This window comes from Kogia breviceps, chromosome 17 (assembly GCF_026419965.1).
Source record: "Kogia breviceps isolate mKogBre1 chromosome 17, mKogBre1 haplotype 1, whole genome shotgun sequence".
Lineage (NCBI taxonomy): Eukaryota > Metazoa > Chordata > Mammalia > Artiodactyla > Physeteridae > Kogia > Kogia breviceps.
The window spans coordinates 16,995,547-17,009,186 of NC_081326.1; the positions used below are offsets into that span (position 1 = coordinate 16,995,547).

The 13,640-nt window shown below is 35.7% G+C and overlaps 1 protein-coding gene across 1 annotated transcript in view; it reads right to left on the reverse strand.

The window, feature by feature from the left end:
* Positions 1–322: 322 nt before the first annotated feature.
* The window catches only part of UBE2W (ubiquitin conjugating enzyme E2 W), a 76,054-nt gene continuing 62,736 nt past the window's right edge, over positions 323–13,640 (reverse strand). Inside the window, exon 6 of the mRNA XM_059042962.2 lies at positions 323–5,819. Within this exon, the coding sequence (XP_058898945.1) occupies positions 5,806–5,819 (14 nt within the window). The 3' untranslated portion in view covers positions 323–5,805. The remainder of the gene's footprint in view (positions 5,820–13,640) is intronic.

Sequence of the window (13,640 nt, forward strand, 5' to 3'; positions counted from 1 at the left end):
TGTCCTTATTAATCGTACAACTTGAAGCTCAGGAGCACCAGACTCATGGTAACTCTGAGCCAGAGCTCCAGTCTCAATTCCAGCTTTTCTGAAAATGCCCAGTCTTCTATCAGGACTCAGTTAAAGCATGAAGAACCACTAAAACACACTAGGTTACACTACTAAGCAAAGATGATCTTTAAATAAAAAACCAAGTGGCTTTAGTGACTATCTTCAGTCTGTTGTATTCATTTTGGAAATGGACATGTTACTATTTCCATAATCCTTTAAAGATCACAGCCTTTTATAAAGAGGAACTATTATATAAATTTTCACATTATCATAAACTACAAAAAGGTTTAATATCTATCCAATTTAGCACTGAAGTCTACAGAAAAAGAAATCAATGACAACTGCTTTATTATTAAAAGTTACTGAATTCCATAAAGCACACAATGTAGTTTGTATTCAACTAACAAAAGTTTGATACATGTATTTAAAAATATATAATATATAGATTTATCTGTCAACATTTAAATTCTATTTAAAAAGCAGTAGCTTTACATATTTTACAACTTGATTTTATAAAATACATACATCCGCCCTATGCAAATCTTCAAGCATGAGCTTCCATTCCTATTAATAAAATGCACAATCTATATTTCTGAATATTCAGAGAAAAATGGTACCAACTAAAAATAACATATCCATTATGACTTGAACATGCACCTAATTCTTGGCTACTAGATAACTGACCTAATAATCTATTCAAATAACTATGTTCCTTGAGCTTGACAATCATTTTGCATTATGTAAACAATCTGTGATTAACCTTGAAGAGACGTGCATTTCCAGGGTATCTGACACAATCTACCAAATTCTTTATTCGTCCTGTTTCAGGTTTTTAATTAGAGAGGCAAGATTATTCAGTGATTTGATGTGCCAGGAAATCTGACAAGTGAAGTCACACCTAACAAGACAAAGCCTGGTGAGTTTTGAAACCGTGCTTTTGCCTTTGAGAAAACAGCTCTGAGAATTACTGTGGGAGCAAACTTTCTCAAAACCCTGATGGTGTATGTGCCAAGAAATAGAACAAGAACTATTACTTCTTTCCCAATCAACTGCGCTCAACTTGCAAAACTTGAGCTCTTTAGGTATGTGAAGACGTACTGGCTTCTATTCAGACATTCCTTCCACATATTCAAAATGGCTTCAGATATCACAGTTTTATTAACAAAAAAATTTTCATAAGAAAGATATTCATGTAATAATTTTGGAGATCCATCCTCAACTATAAGTCCCAATGCTAACATTTGAGAATTAAAGTCACAATAAACACCTCAATTATCAGGACCATAGTCAGAACCAAAACTTCAACTTGAAGGACAGAGATCTAAGTCTGAAGTACATGTTTAGATTCCACGGGCCTCTAATGATAATGATGTATATAAATCTGTCTTTAATTTATGCTGAGAAAGTAAATGTCTCCCACAAATTATTATTTTTAAAACATAGTTCCAAGTCTCAAAACGGTTTAGAAACTTAAATGGAAAAACACTTTCACCAAAATAAGTAATTTAATTCATTTGGGCAATAATTAGGCTTTGAGAGAGTCAGTCACATCCACAAAGTAAATGAAATTCCCTCAATATCAGTATTTAAGAACTAAATTATAGCTAACAACAGCTTATTTATCAAGTAATTATTTAAATTTAGCCATCTACTGATGGACTAAGATTAGGTATCAGAAATTATTTTATTTGTAGGATGGAATCTTTTTATTAAAATTTTTTTCTAATAATTTTAATAATCCTCCTCCAGATTTCCTAACCTCAAGAAAGGGAAAGGGAAAGGAAAGGGAAGGAAGGAAAGAGGGGAGAAAATCTGAGAGGTCAGAGGGACACTGAAGACTGATCCACCGGTATCTGTGAGGAGACAGGAAGGAAGAAGAAGAAAGGAGAAATAAAAATAAAGACTGCAAGGAAGATTAGGGCCAGGAGGTCCAGATTAAAAGATACCTTCTTCACAGATCTTAATCATGCAAAGGCATTAGCATAACAGAATAGGGCAGTAGCTGATTTTGATAACAATGAATCCTCAGAAAAGACTCATATGGTCAAGCCTCAGCTCTTTTTGAAAATAAACTTGTGTACACAATTACAAATCTTAAGCATTCAGCTAAAATATGTACAAAAAACTAAATAAAAGTGAGATTGAGAAATGTAAGCAGCAGTAACCATAAAGGCTTAGAACTAGTGACACTGAATTCTTTATTTAAAAAAAAATTTTTTTAAACACACAGTACCTCCTCTTCTCTTCTATTTTTAGGAAGAAGCTTTAACAAGTTTTTAAATATCTCAATTCTCAAAAACAATAGGCTTTTAAAAAAATAAGAATTGATTACCAGAAACAAGTAATATGTGGTTACATACCATTTTCATATCATTATTCATTTCAATTCATCTTTGATGCAATCTGGGAACAATTAAGCAGTCACTAGATACCTGTTTTAGAATCTGAAGAAATTATTATCCACCACAGGAATCTAATGATATATATTTTTGCATATAGTTAAAATTTCTGAAGGGAAAAAGTAGTAAACTATTCTAGTTACTTTATACGAAATATTTATATACCTAGTCAAAACAATAAGTATTAAGATCTTTCTCCAGATGAACTCTATATAAAAGCTATTTTTAGCATTTTCTTCCGGGGATTAAAAAAAAGCCTTATTTTTCCCGGCTAGCTAAAAAGGAGGAATTTGTACATTACAAGTAAGTCCTTTAGAGATGAATATTAAATTCCTTAAGAGAACAGCCATAAAATTTATTTTTAAAAATTTATCTTAAAAAACTGAAAACCGTTTCTCTCTTTAAAATCTATGGCATTAATTACCTACTTGACATAATTTTTTTCTTTTCTTTTTTGATTTTTTGGAAAGGGCACCAAGTTCATGATCTAAACATGCAAAATAAGGAACTGAATGTATCACTGCCTTAACAGAATTTGGCAAACCAGAAGAATGGCCTTAAAATAAATAAATAAATAAATAAAAAAGAAGAGAGTACGTATTGTCCTAAATCTGAAGGTATCATTCTGTAGACCTATGCAGCAGACAGTGCCTCATAGAGGGAACGCAGGGTAGAGGGAAGTACCATGTTCCTATGTACACTTTCTTAGTTATTCTGGTTGACATTCAACAACGCAATACAGAGAAATATTCTTTTTATTATTACAAAGCCGTTAATTGCCCTCTCTTGAGCAATGACTCAGGTAAACATCTTATGCTTTTAATAATGTAACTTATATTTAAAATTAACTTAATTAAATCTAAGTGCACAGGAGTTTTCAATGATTCCTAAATTCAAGGAAGTAACGCATAAGGTGTTACCAGATTGCAAATTCTGAATGGTTGGTGCTTCTGTATTTCAGGATATTTCATCCTATCTTCTCCTTAATCCATAAAATGTACCAAAATTATTTGGTTTTCCTTTGCTTTCCTCTGTGTCATTTTAATTTATGGTACTGTATCTCTATGTAGAGAGAGAGGTATGTTAAAATACTATTATTTGTATTAAAAAACTCAATTGAGGCTATATATGACCTATTAATCTATACCATAGCAGTGTTAACCTTTGACCTGGTATATTCATTCCTTTGCTGAATAAATGTCACAGGTCATTTCTTTATAAAAGGATTTTAGTAAGAGGACCAGCAGTACGGAGAGAGACCCTCACCCCACCCCAGAGAATGATCAAGTGAATCAGTAGTTTAGAGCAGTTATGTAAAATATGAAAAATACATAATTTACAGCTGCAATTTTCATATTAAAAAGCAGTTAAAAACTAAGAGTAGTTCAAAGCATTCCAAAAAACATTTTTTTTGTCTTGTTTAAATCGGCCAACTAATAAATAGACTGATAGAGACTACTGTGAGAATTTGTGTACATCTCTAGTTAAGAACAAAAATGCTTTTAAGTTTAAATACTGGTAGTTGCTAACCAGCAGTATAAACAGTGTCCACAATTTGGTGGCTGGCCATAGTTTAAACTTTTTTTTCAAGTTATTTCTACAGCAGACATATTTTAGAAGTCTACCCACCCCTGAGTTCAACAATTATACTTTTAGAGTGTAAAATTATACGCCCTTAATTAACAACATGTACAAAGCTACAAAATGTCATCTATACAGAGATTAAAAACAATTTTTAAAATATTCTTTGCCAATTATTGATTGGATGGTTTTGCTGGGGTACATATTTCAAACCTTTTAGCCAACTGGCTTTCACTTTTAAGCCCAAATTGATTCATTATATTCACTGCAGGATATGTCAAAAAGAGTGCAACAATAGGCATTAGTAAAAATAACATTGTAGTAGAAACAGATTTTGCATATGTGAAAAGGTAATTTATAAAATACATTAATTGCTTTTTAAAAAGAGAACCTAGTTGCAGTATCATTAACTTACATGGTATTGAGAGTTGGACCTTTCAATTTTTTTTTTCCTATAGAAAAATGTTATCTAGCTGTAAGCAAAGTCTTAAATAACAAAACAAAGCAAAACAAAACAAATCCCTCCAGAACAAAACTGTATGGTTGTGTGAGACAAATAAGCAAACATATCATTCTATAGTGTACTTCTGCCTAAATTTTAAAATAAAAATGTCCACACTCTTTTGTTAAAACATTAAGCCTCTGTCAAAAATGTATTTCTTATTTTAGGGTACAGGATTGAAGGACAAGATGATACTTACAAGTAAAGAAAATTTACAAGAAAAAAATTGACAAAAGTTTTTCAATTAAAGTACTGTAACATTCAAACTTGACTTAACATAACAAAAGAAACAAAACTGCAAACAAAAATGTTTATGGATTTTCCGAACACAAATAAATGAAATAGTGTCGAGGCAGCAGGGCTCATGCTGACGGCTAGCAGGAAGTAGCAGAGTGTCATCTGCCGGGGAAAATCGTTCACGTACAAACGACAAGCCCAATTCATGGACTGCAGCAGTTTACTCGTCACTGCCATTTTTCTTACTTCCAAAATAAAGCCTTGATTAAACCATTCATACCCTATATTACTCACACCTTTACTTCAGAGACTGAGGAACTATATACAACAAATGAATTCATTTTCACCATAGGGATAACATATTGTACCTCTCTGCCAATGTCACTTGAAAACTATCCATGTCAAAACAATTTGACAGCAGATATAAACAATTCAATAAATACGCAATGATCTTTCATTACAGTCCTTTAAAGACGCATGTTAATTCATGCTGTTAACCTTAGGTTCACAGTGCATAGAATCCAAATATAAGCAGTTGGGGTGACTTTCAAAGTAATATTGGATCCCTCACTTTATTTATAATCCCACTCTAACTGATAAGTTCATTTCATAGGCCCTATCATGCATTAATCATTGGGTGGCAGGAGTTAATGAAAATTTTTCCTGTTACAACGTCCATTGCCGGCAATGAACGTCCCAAAACCGCCAAGGAAGTCATTGTTATTGCACAATACATGAGGACCTGGAACTTTTCCAAAAGCTTAAAAAAATAAAAATAAAAAATGGAATTATATTTGACATTTCCTGACACCTGCATTAATACTGTATGACTAATAAAAGCATGTCAGTTGCCTGGACTGAACCAGCGATCAACATGCGCCCAGAATGCACACGAGTAAAAATGCAGTAAAAGGAAGTAGTCTTCATTGCCTATAGGTCACTTCCAGTCAAACGTTAAAGTTCAAAGACTGAATGATCAAAGTGCTCATTTTCTCAGTAGGACTATCTTCTGCTAGGAGGATGATAACAGTGGCATCAACAAGTATCATCTTCAAGAAAAGGAGAAAAAAGATAATTAAAATAGTCAAGCATGCATAAGTAAAATCTACAAGTCAGTCTAATACAGAAATAATTTCAAGTAGCAAGAAGAACATGGTTTACATTTCTGACTTGTCTCCCCCAATCCCTGCAAATAAAAAAGTCCATTTTGTGTTCGAGTATATAGTGACAAGCAAATCAAGCTGTATTCTTTCAGGGAAATGGTAGTTTACACAAATCTTAAAATGATATCATTATCAGTATGTTAGTTCTATTTCAAATAATAAATTGATATATGTTAGCACATATTCATGATTTACCAATCATAAAAGAATTCTTTTACGGGCAACAATTTAAAACTGTAATGAGACAGGAAGTAAACTCCTGACCAACACTGTCATGCTACTTAACAAAGAATAATACAAGTTATGTCACTGAAAGAAGAAACTTCACATATGAGCTACAATCTCTAAATCAATCAGTAGTAAACGTTATTAATTTCTCTTCAGAAAATAAATTTTTCAGCAAGTATACATATACATGCAAAGGAGGTCATTTAAAAAAAAACAATCCCACAGTTATAGTAACACCTTCTGATAGCCTCAACACATTTATGTAACACATACAAATTCTGGGGAGTTGATGACTTATTTTACAAAATTTACTTCACAAAACCTATTGAAGGACTTTGAGGACTGGGTATTCTTCAGAAAGAATCTCTAGAAAGAAGTAAGACTAGTGGCAACTACCCAAAAGTTGTGAAAGCTCTCAAGGAGAAAATAACTGGCCAAAATATTTTACACAAACCATCCTATGTTAGGATTGATATATTGCTAATAAAATTCTCATTCATAAAGACTCAATGAGAGCTAAAAAGCAGTAAATCTGACTTCTATGCTGGGCAAATTAGTGAAACATTCTATGATCCTATACGTTAAGGGTAATCTAAAGGGTGAAACAGACTAAATTTTTAAAATAAACTGTATCTAAATCATTAAAATCCTTTAAATAAATAAATAAATAAGAACACCTTTAAGAAGAGAACAAGTAGATAGTTTACAGCCTCTAACTGTCACATTAAAGTATCTGTTTCTTAAATGACTGTGGATCTTGGAATAAAGAGGATATATTTGTCATGGATCAGAATAAGCTTAAGAATATGAGGAGGTTCCTTAAAACATCACTTCTCCAATAGAGTATTTTATAACACTAGGGTCTCTTGAAATTAATACTAAAACATTGAAATCTCTAAGCTAAAAGATGGCACTCAACTCTACCTAGTATAGTATGTCAACCTACTGGGGATGAAGTTTAGTACCCTACCACATAACAATGTTTACAACAAGAGAAGTGACAGATAAAATCCAACTTCAACATCAAGTTATCTAGTTAACTAGATAGCTTTTATCTCCAGAGACATATCATCTTTGATAGGTGGAACCATACATGTATCTTTATCAGACTGTTAACTCGGAGAACTTTCCAGTATAGAAGGCTGTTGTGTGAACGTGCTACCAACCACCAAAATGATCAGGAGATCCACGAGAAGCCATTCTCCCCATCCCCATCCCCATCTTGGGTCAGATTTTAAAAGAAGTTTAGGACTAACACGATACTACTTGCTTTGAATCCTCTCTCTTTGGAGAAATAAGCTTATTAAATAAGTTCTGAAGATGGATTTCAATTATTTCCGACAGCTGGACCCAAAGGGACTAAAACATTACATATCCATGATGGCTATATGTAATAAGGAATCTATGAGTAAAAGTTCAGTATGAAGACAGGTTATGAGCCAAACCCATGTCTACCTTTTCCCTAAATAAGAAGGGAATCACTAAGAAGCAAAACACTCGTTTGTCAACAGAAGGAACACAGTTTCCTAGCTATATGAAAAGGATTATTGGATACTAGGACTGGCTTCCAAAAAAAAAAAAGTTGGTAGAGTAAACCTATCTTGGATCAAGACAAATACAGGTCTATAAAAGGTGGTGAAAGAACACAATATGTTTAACCTCTTGGCTAAAGTATTTGTAGCAAAATTATGGCCTTAAAAAAAAAATCTCATAATAAACCACTTAAATTTTTTCTGGAACTACAGAAGAACCTACTAAAATCATACCCTCAAATATAATACATAAAATACCAGTTCGAAAGAGGTGACACCTACCATGGCTAACTTCACTGGGCTTCTGGGAAATGTGAATGAGAGAACTATATTAGAAGGTGGTCATTCAATTTTCCCCAAAGTATAAAAACTATCACATTATATTGGAAACCATCTCCCTGGATATTCCCAGGGAGAGAAGACTAGAAGAAAAGGAACATAGTAAGAGGTCAGTAGATATGAAGTGGGATGCTACCTCCAAGAAACACAAAAATATATCTTTACAGTTCAGTTGGTGTCTCAACAGTTTAGGGAATTGAAAGTTTTCCTTTGATGAACTGATTCAAGAAAGATCACACAGTAGACAACAGTTGTTAGCCTGCAGGGAATAAAGGGCAAAGACTTCAACTAGAGAGAAAGTCTGGACTCAGGAATTTAGGAAGTGGTTTTGTAACCCTAAAAGGTAGTACAAATAAAAAGGTTCTATGGATAGTTATTAAGCAGGGAGAAAAGGAGTTTGTTAATACTCGTCTGAGACAATTGTGGGTTCCTATCTCCTCATTATCCTACAAGGAGATGTTGCAGCTGAATGGAACCAGGATGTAGTCTACAGTTTTGTAAAAAATATTGCTCTACTCCCCCCCAGATTACCATCTCATCAGTCTGTTGGACATAGTATTGAAACATTATGCCAATTTAGTTCTTATAAGCCTAGTTTTCTGCAGCCGTCTTAAACTATATTGTTCAATTATCTATCACCTTAAGGAAAATGCTTTGGGGACCACAGATCTGTACTCCCACCTGTGAAAAGCAACCATTTATGAAACTAAGTCATATACGTTTAATACTGATCCCAGGAAACTGATGGGTATCATGAGTGGACTCTAGTTGGCTATCTAACTGAAGTATTCTTATGGTCTCATAAAAAGACACTTAGATTCTATACCTGAATCATAGGTGAATTCTTCAGCCTTTTGGATGCGGAGATGAGCTGCCTTATTCAAATACCTATTTTGGTTAGGCCTCTACTTTTTTAACCCTATTCTCAGCTCAACTGATTTTTCAAAGCATACGGACCCCCACCTTAATCAGCAACACAGAACATCTGCACTCCAGTGCAGGAATGACCTTAATTCCTTAGTGAACAGAAACTGTACGAGAGCTCTGGACGACAGGCTGAAGTCAACTTGAAGTAATTAACAAGGACTATGTATTCACATGCCAATGACTTTTCACACTTTGACAAGTTATTGCATTCTAGAGAAAAATCTCAGAAGAAATGCAGCATAGGGTGTGATGTGTACAAAGACAGTAACAGTGGGGTAGCATGACTGGCCTAACCTTCAAGGAATACCAAGAGTGTGGAGGATCACCGATTTATGCTCAGAGAGGCTTTTTTTCAAGAATCCAACAGTGGTATCTGGCAGCTCAATTTTGGTGTGTCAGCTGAGTCCCTGTCTTCTAAAACCAGGAGATCAACTCAATTTCAGAGTTGTTGTTCTTCATTAATAATGCCTCCACGCTACAGCCTGGAGGCCCCCTCTGAGGTACACAGATGCCACTAATCTGAACCAAAGCCCCTCCCGCCTCTCTGACCGCAGCTGACAAACACGCTGACCCACGCTGACCCAAGTGCGCTGGTCAGCGCCACGGAGGGGCTGCGGAGCCTGACACGAGGCCAGCAACTCTGCTTGGTTTCTGGAAACTGAAATGTTAAGTGTTTCACAGTGAGTTCTTCCAACTCCAAGCAAGTCTTTGTTCAGTCTCTGATCTTTTTGTTTAGCACTGCAGGTCACATCAGGACACTACTCTGATCTTGTAATCCTTTCAGAATTAGATGATGGTAAGAAAATAACTAGAGCCCGCATTTCTTGGTAACTGGCATTAGTTACAAGGAGAACATAAGCAATGAAGATCTTCTGGAACTAAAGCAGCTCAGCAGAAAAACATAAGCTGAAACTTCAAAAGTTCCAAAACAAAGCTAATGTGATTCTGCTTAAATGAGTATGATTACCTTTTTTTGATAAGATTTTCCAAATTCCACTATAATACCAAGGTGGGCTATTTTTCATATTGTTTATTATAACTGTTACTGTGAAATGGATAAAGAAGACAACATACACTACACAGCTGAAATGCTTTAGCTTTGAAAAGGTAAAGGAAGAGTTCAAGGAAGAGCCCCTGTACCCAACCACCTGTATGACAGAGCGGGTGCTCTATCATCTCAAAGTATAACGAACACTACCCTTCTTTGATTTCGTATGACACTCACTCATGGAGCAAAACAGTCCATTTAAGGGAGAAAGCAGGAGAGGAATGATTCAGGCATATAGGATTCAAGCAGGAGCAACAAAAACACAGTGAGATAAGAATGGTCACTGTAAGGCAATCAACTGAGGAGGTTTTAAACAGGATTATCTGTAAACGGGGGGGGGGGAATTTATCTGTACCTGGGACAGGAAACTAGAAAAGGATAGTCATGATTCAGTTGAATTACAATCAGGTGCCTTTAAAAAATGGCTAATTTGTATTGAGGGGGATACTTTTAATCTGTTTACTGGGAAAATGAATTCCTATACAAACCCTGTACTATTTTACATTATGTAAGACGTTAATTTAGTTTGAAAAGCCTCTTTTCTTAGTACTTCTTGGCTAACTTGGGAGATGATCCACCTTTAAACCGTTAAAAGACTTTTCTACTTTAGTTATAAAAGTATGGCTTTCTCAAGTAATAGATAAAAGCCATTAACTATGAAAAATAACTTCTACTATGAAGTATATTGTATTTTAAAGAATTTTTATATTTCCAGTTTTACTATGCAAGTTTTCTTATTCAAAAGCAGGCAATAAGGGACTTCCCTGGGGGTCCAGTGGTTAAAAATCCACCTTCCAATGCAGGGGACACAGGTTCAATCCCTGGTCGGGGAACTAAGATCCCACATGCTGTGGGGCAACTAAGCCCACACACCACAAATGCAGAGAAGCCCACGTGCTGCAATGAAGATTCCACGTGCCAAAACTAAGACCCGACACAGCCAAAAATAAAAAATAAATATTTTTTTTAAAAAGCAAGCAATAAGAAATTCTGGAAGTATTCTTAAGTAAAGGCCTTCTGATAAGTCTTTTTGACCATACAAGGCAGCATTAGAGGGCTTAAGAGATGACTATCTTTTTAAAATTTCCCTACCAGGGAATAAGGAAGGGAAAAATGGGAATTACTGTCTAACAATGGGGTGGGATACAGTGGCAAAGAGAACTATACTTGCAAAATATACATATTTTAAAAATTCTATCACTCTAAGAATTTCTTCTCAAGTTTAACAAAAAGACTTAAAAGTGGTTTTAAAACACTGTGGAAAAGACAATTGGGGAATTTTTCTATTATTAGTGAGGTTGGGTCTGAAATAGAATGACTACTATCTTGGCAACTTTGACATTTTAAAAAATGTTTGATTTAGTTGTATTTGTCAACACTCTTGACTGACTAATCTTAATTTTTGATGAATTTAAGAACTTATTATACAAAGGTAAAGGGGACTGTGACACTCAAGGGATGTTTTTTCTTTTTGAAAAGGTTCTTTGTAAAGGCACAAAGGAAAGAGACAGCTTAGTATTTAGTCCTAAAAGGCAAGAGGATGTGCAAGAATGAGAAGCCAGAAATGTAAACTGAAGGAAATGGCCAATTAATTCAAGTAGGATCTTGTTTAGTTTTAGTGGACCTTCTCAGTGTGCAGAAAGAATTCCCATGGAAACCTGTCCTTTTATATTTAAGAATCCCTGAAACAGGAGTTATCAAGTGACCAGCTATATCAGAATTATTGGGGATATCTTAAAAAGTAAAACAAAACCAGCATTCTGGTACAGTAATAAAGTTGATCAGATTCCTTAAAGGAGGGAGTAATCAACAAGGCTTTGGTGAAAGAGTTCCCAAGAAGAGTGGAAGGAGTCCTTCCAGGCAAATAGCACACGTGGAAACAAGAGGATAAGGAATAGAGTGCCTATTATAAATAATGCTCCATGGAACATTTCATGCATCAAACATTTTTTTGTATTAAAGATGATTTTCCATGGATGGATTCTCAGAAGTTTAGCAACTAAGACGAAAGTTTCAGTCTTGAACTTCAAGCTTGTTGAATATCACTGAACTGCTAAATACTGTTGAACTGCTGCTTCCTTAAAGGATTACACTAACTTGCTATACCACCAGCAAATATGAAAACAGTTTTTTGTCTTTTGTTTTGTTTTTTGCCATGGGGCATGTGGGATCTTAGTTCCCTGACCAGAGATCGAACCCGTGCCGCCTGCAGTAGAAGCACGGAACCTTAACCACTGGACCACAGGGGAAGTCCTCTGAAAACAGTTTTATTCTACCCTTTATTCTCCTCCTCCAACACTGCATTCATTTTATAAAACTCTGCCAATTCAATAAGTTTCAAAAATATTAAATTTGTCATTATTTTGCTGAACTTTTTTGCCCACACTTGTAATTAATTTATTCTTAAGCAACTATTATAAATGGTCTTTATTTTTAATCAAGCTACGTTTTTCATAATTTTATTTTTTTAACTTTATACCGACTGTGATTTGAGGTTTTTCTGTACTTTTTTTCTTTTCTTTTAGTTATTTAGTTTTGGTTGTGTTGGGTCTTCGTTGCTGCACGCGGGCTTTCTCTAGTTGCAGCGAGCAGGGGCTACTCTTCGTTGTGGTGCATGGGCTTCTCACTGTGGTGGCTTCTCTTGTTGCAGAACACAGGTTCTAGGCGTGCGGGCTTCAATAGTTGTGGCACGCAGGCTCTAGAGCACAGGCTCAGTAGTTGTGGTGCACAGACTTAGCTGCTCCATGGCATGTGAGATCTTCCTGACCAGGGCTTGAACCCGTATCCCCTGCATTGGCAGGAGGATTCTTAACCACTGCACCACCAGGGAAGCTCTCCATGCTTTCATATAAGATTTAAATTTTCATATATCTAAATGTTTAATTTGTGATCCCTTTTAAGTTCAGAAATTCTTTCTTCCTTCCTCCAGAGTTGATACCAAACTTTTTTTTTTTGCGGTATGCGGGCCCTCTCACTGTTGTGGCCTCTCCCATTGCGGAGCACAGGCTGCGGACGCGCAGGCTCAGCGGCCATGGCCCACGGGCCCAGTCGCTCCGCGGCATGTGGGATCTTCCCGGACCAGGGCACGAACCCATGTCGCCTGCATCAGCAGGCGGATTCTCAACCACTGCGCCACCAGGGAAGCCCCGATACCTAACTTTTTAAAAAATACTTTTTCTATTGTTGTATTTTTTTTTATTTTTTATTTTTTTTTTTTGCGGTATGCGGGCCTCTCACTGCTGTGGCCTCTCCCGTTGCGGAGCACAGGCTCCGGACGCGCAGGCCCAGCGGCCATGGCTCACGGGCTTAGTTGCTCCGCGGCATGTGGGATCTTCCCGGACCAGGGCACGAACCCGTGACCCCTGCATCGGCAGGCGGACTCTCAACCACTGCGCCACCAGGGAAGCCCCTATTGTTGTATTTTTTAAATGCTTACTAATTCAATCCAAAGGAAATATTTTCTATATGAGGTTAAAAGGATTACTTACTAAATAATTTTTGCCCTTCTCATTGATTTGTGACACATTATTTATCATATATTCAAATCTAACATACAGAAAGGCCTAGAAAAGAGTAATTCTAATTAATTAATTTATTTTTTTTTTTTTGGCTGCGTTGGGTCTTTGTTGCCGC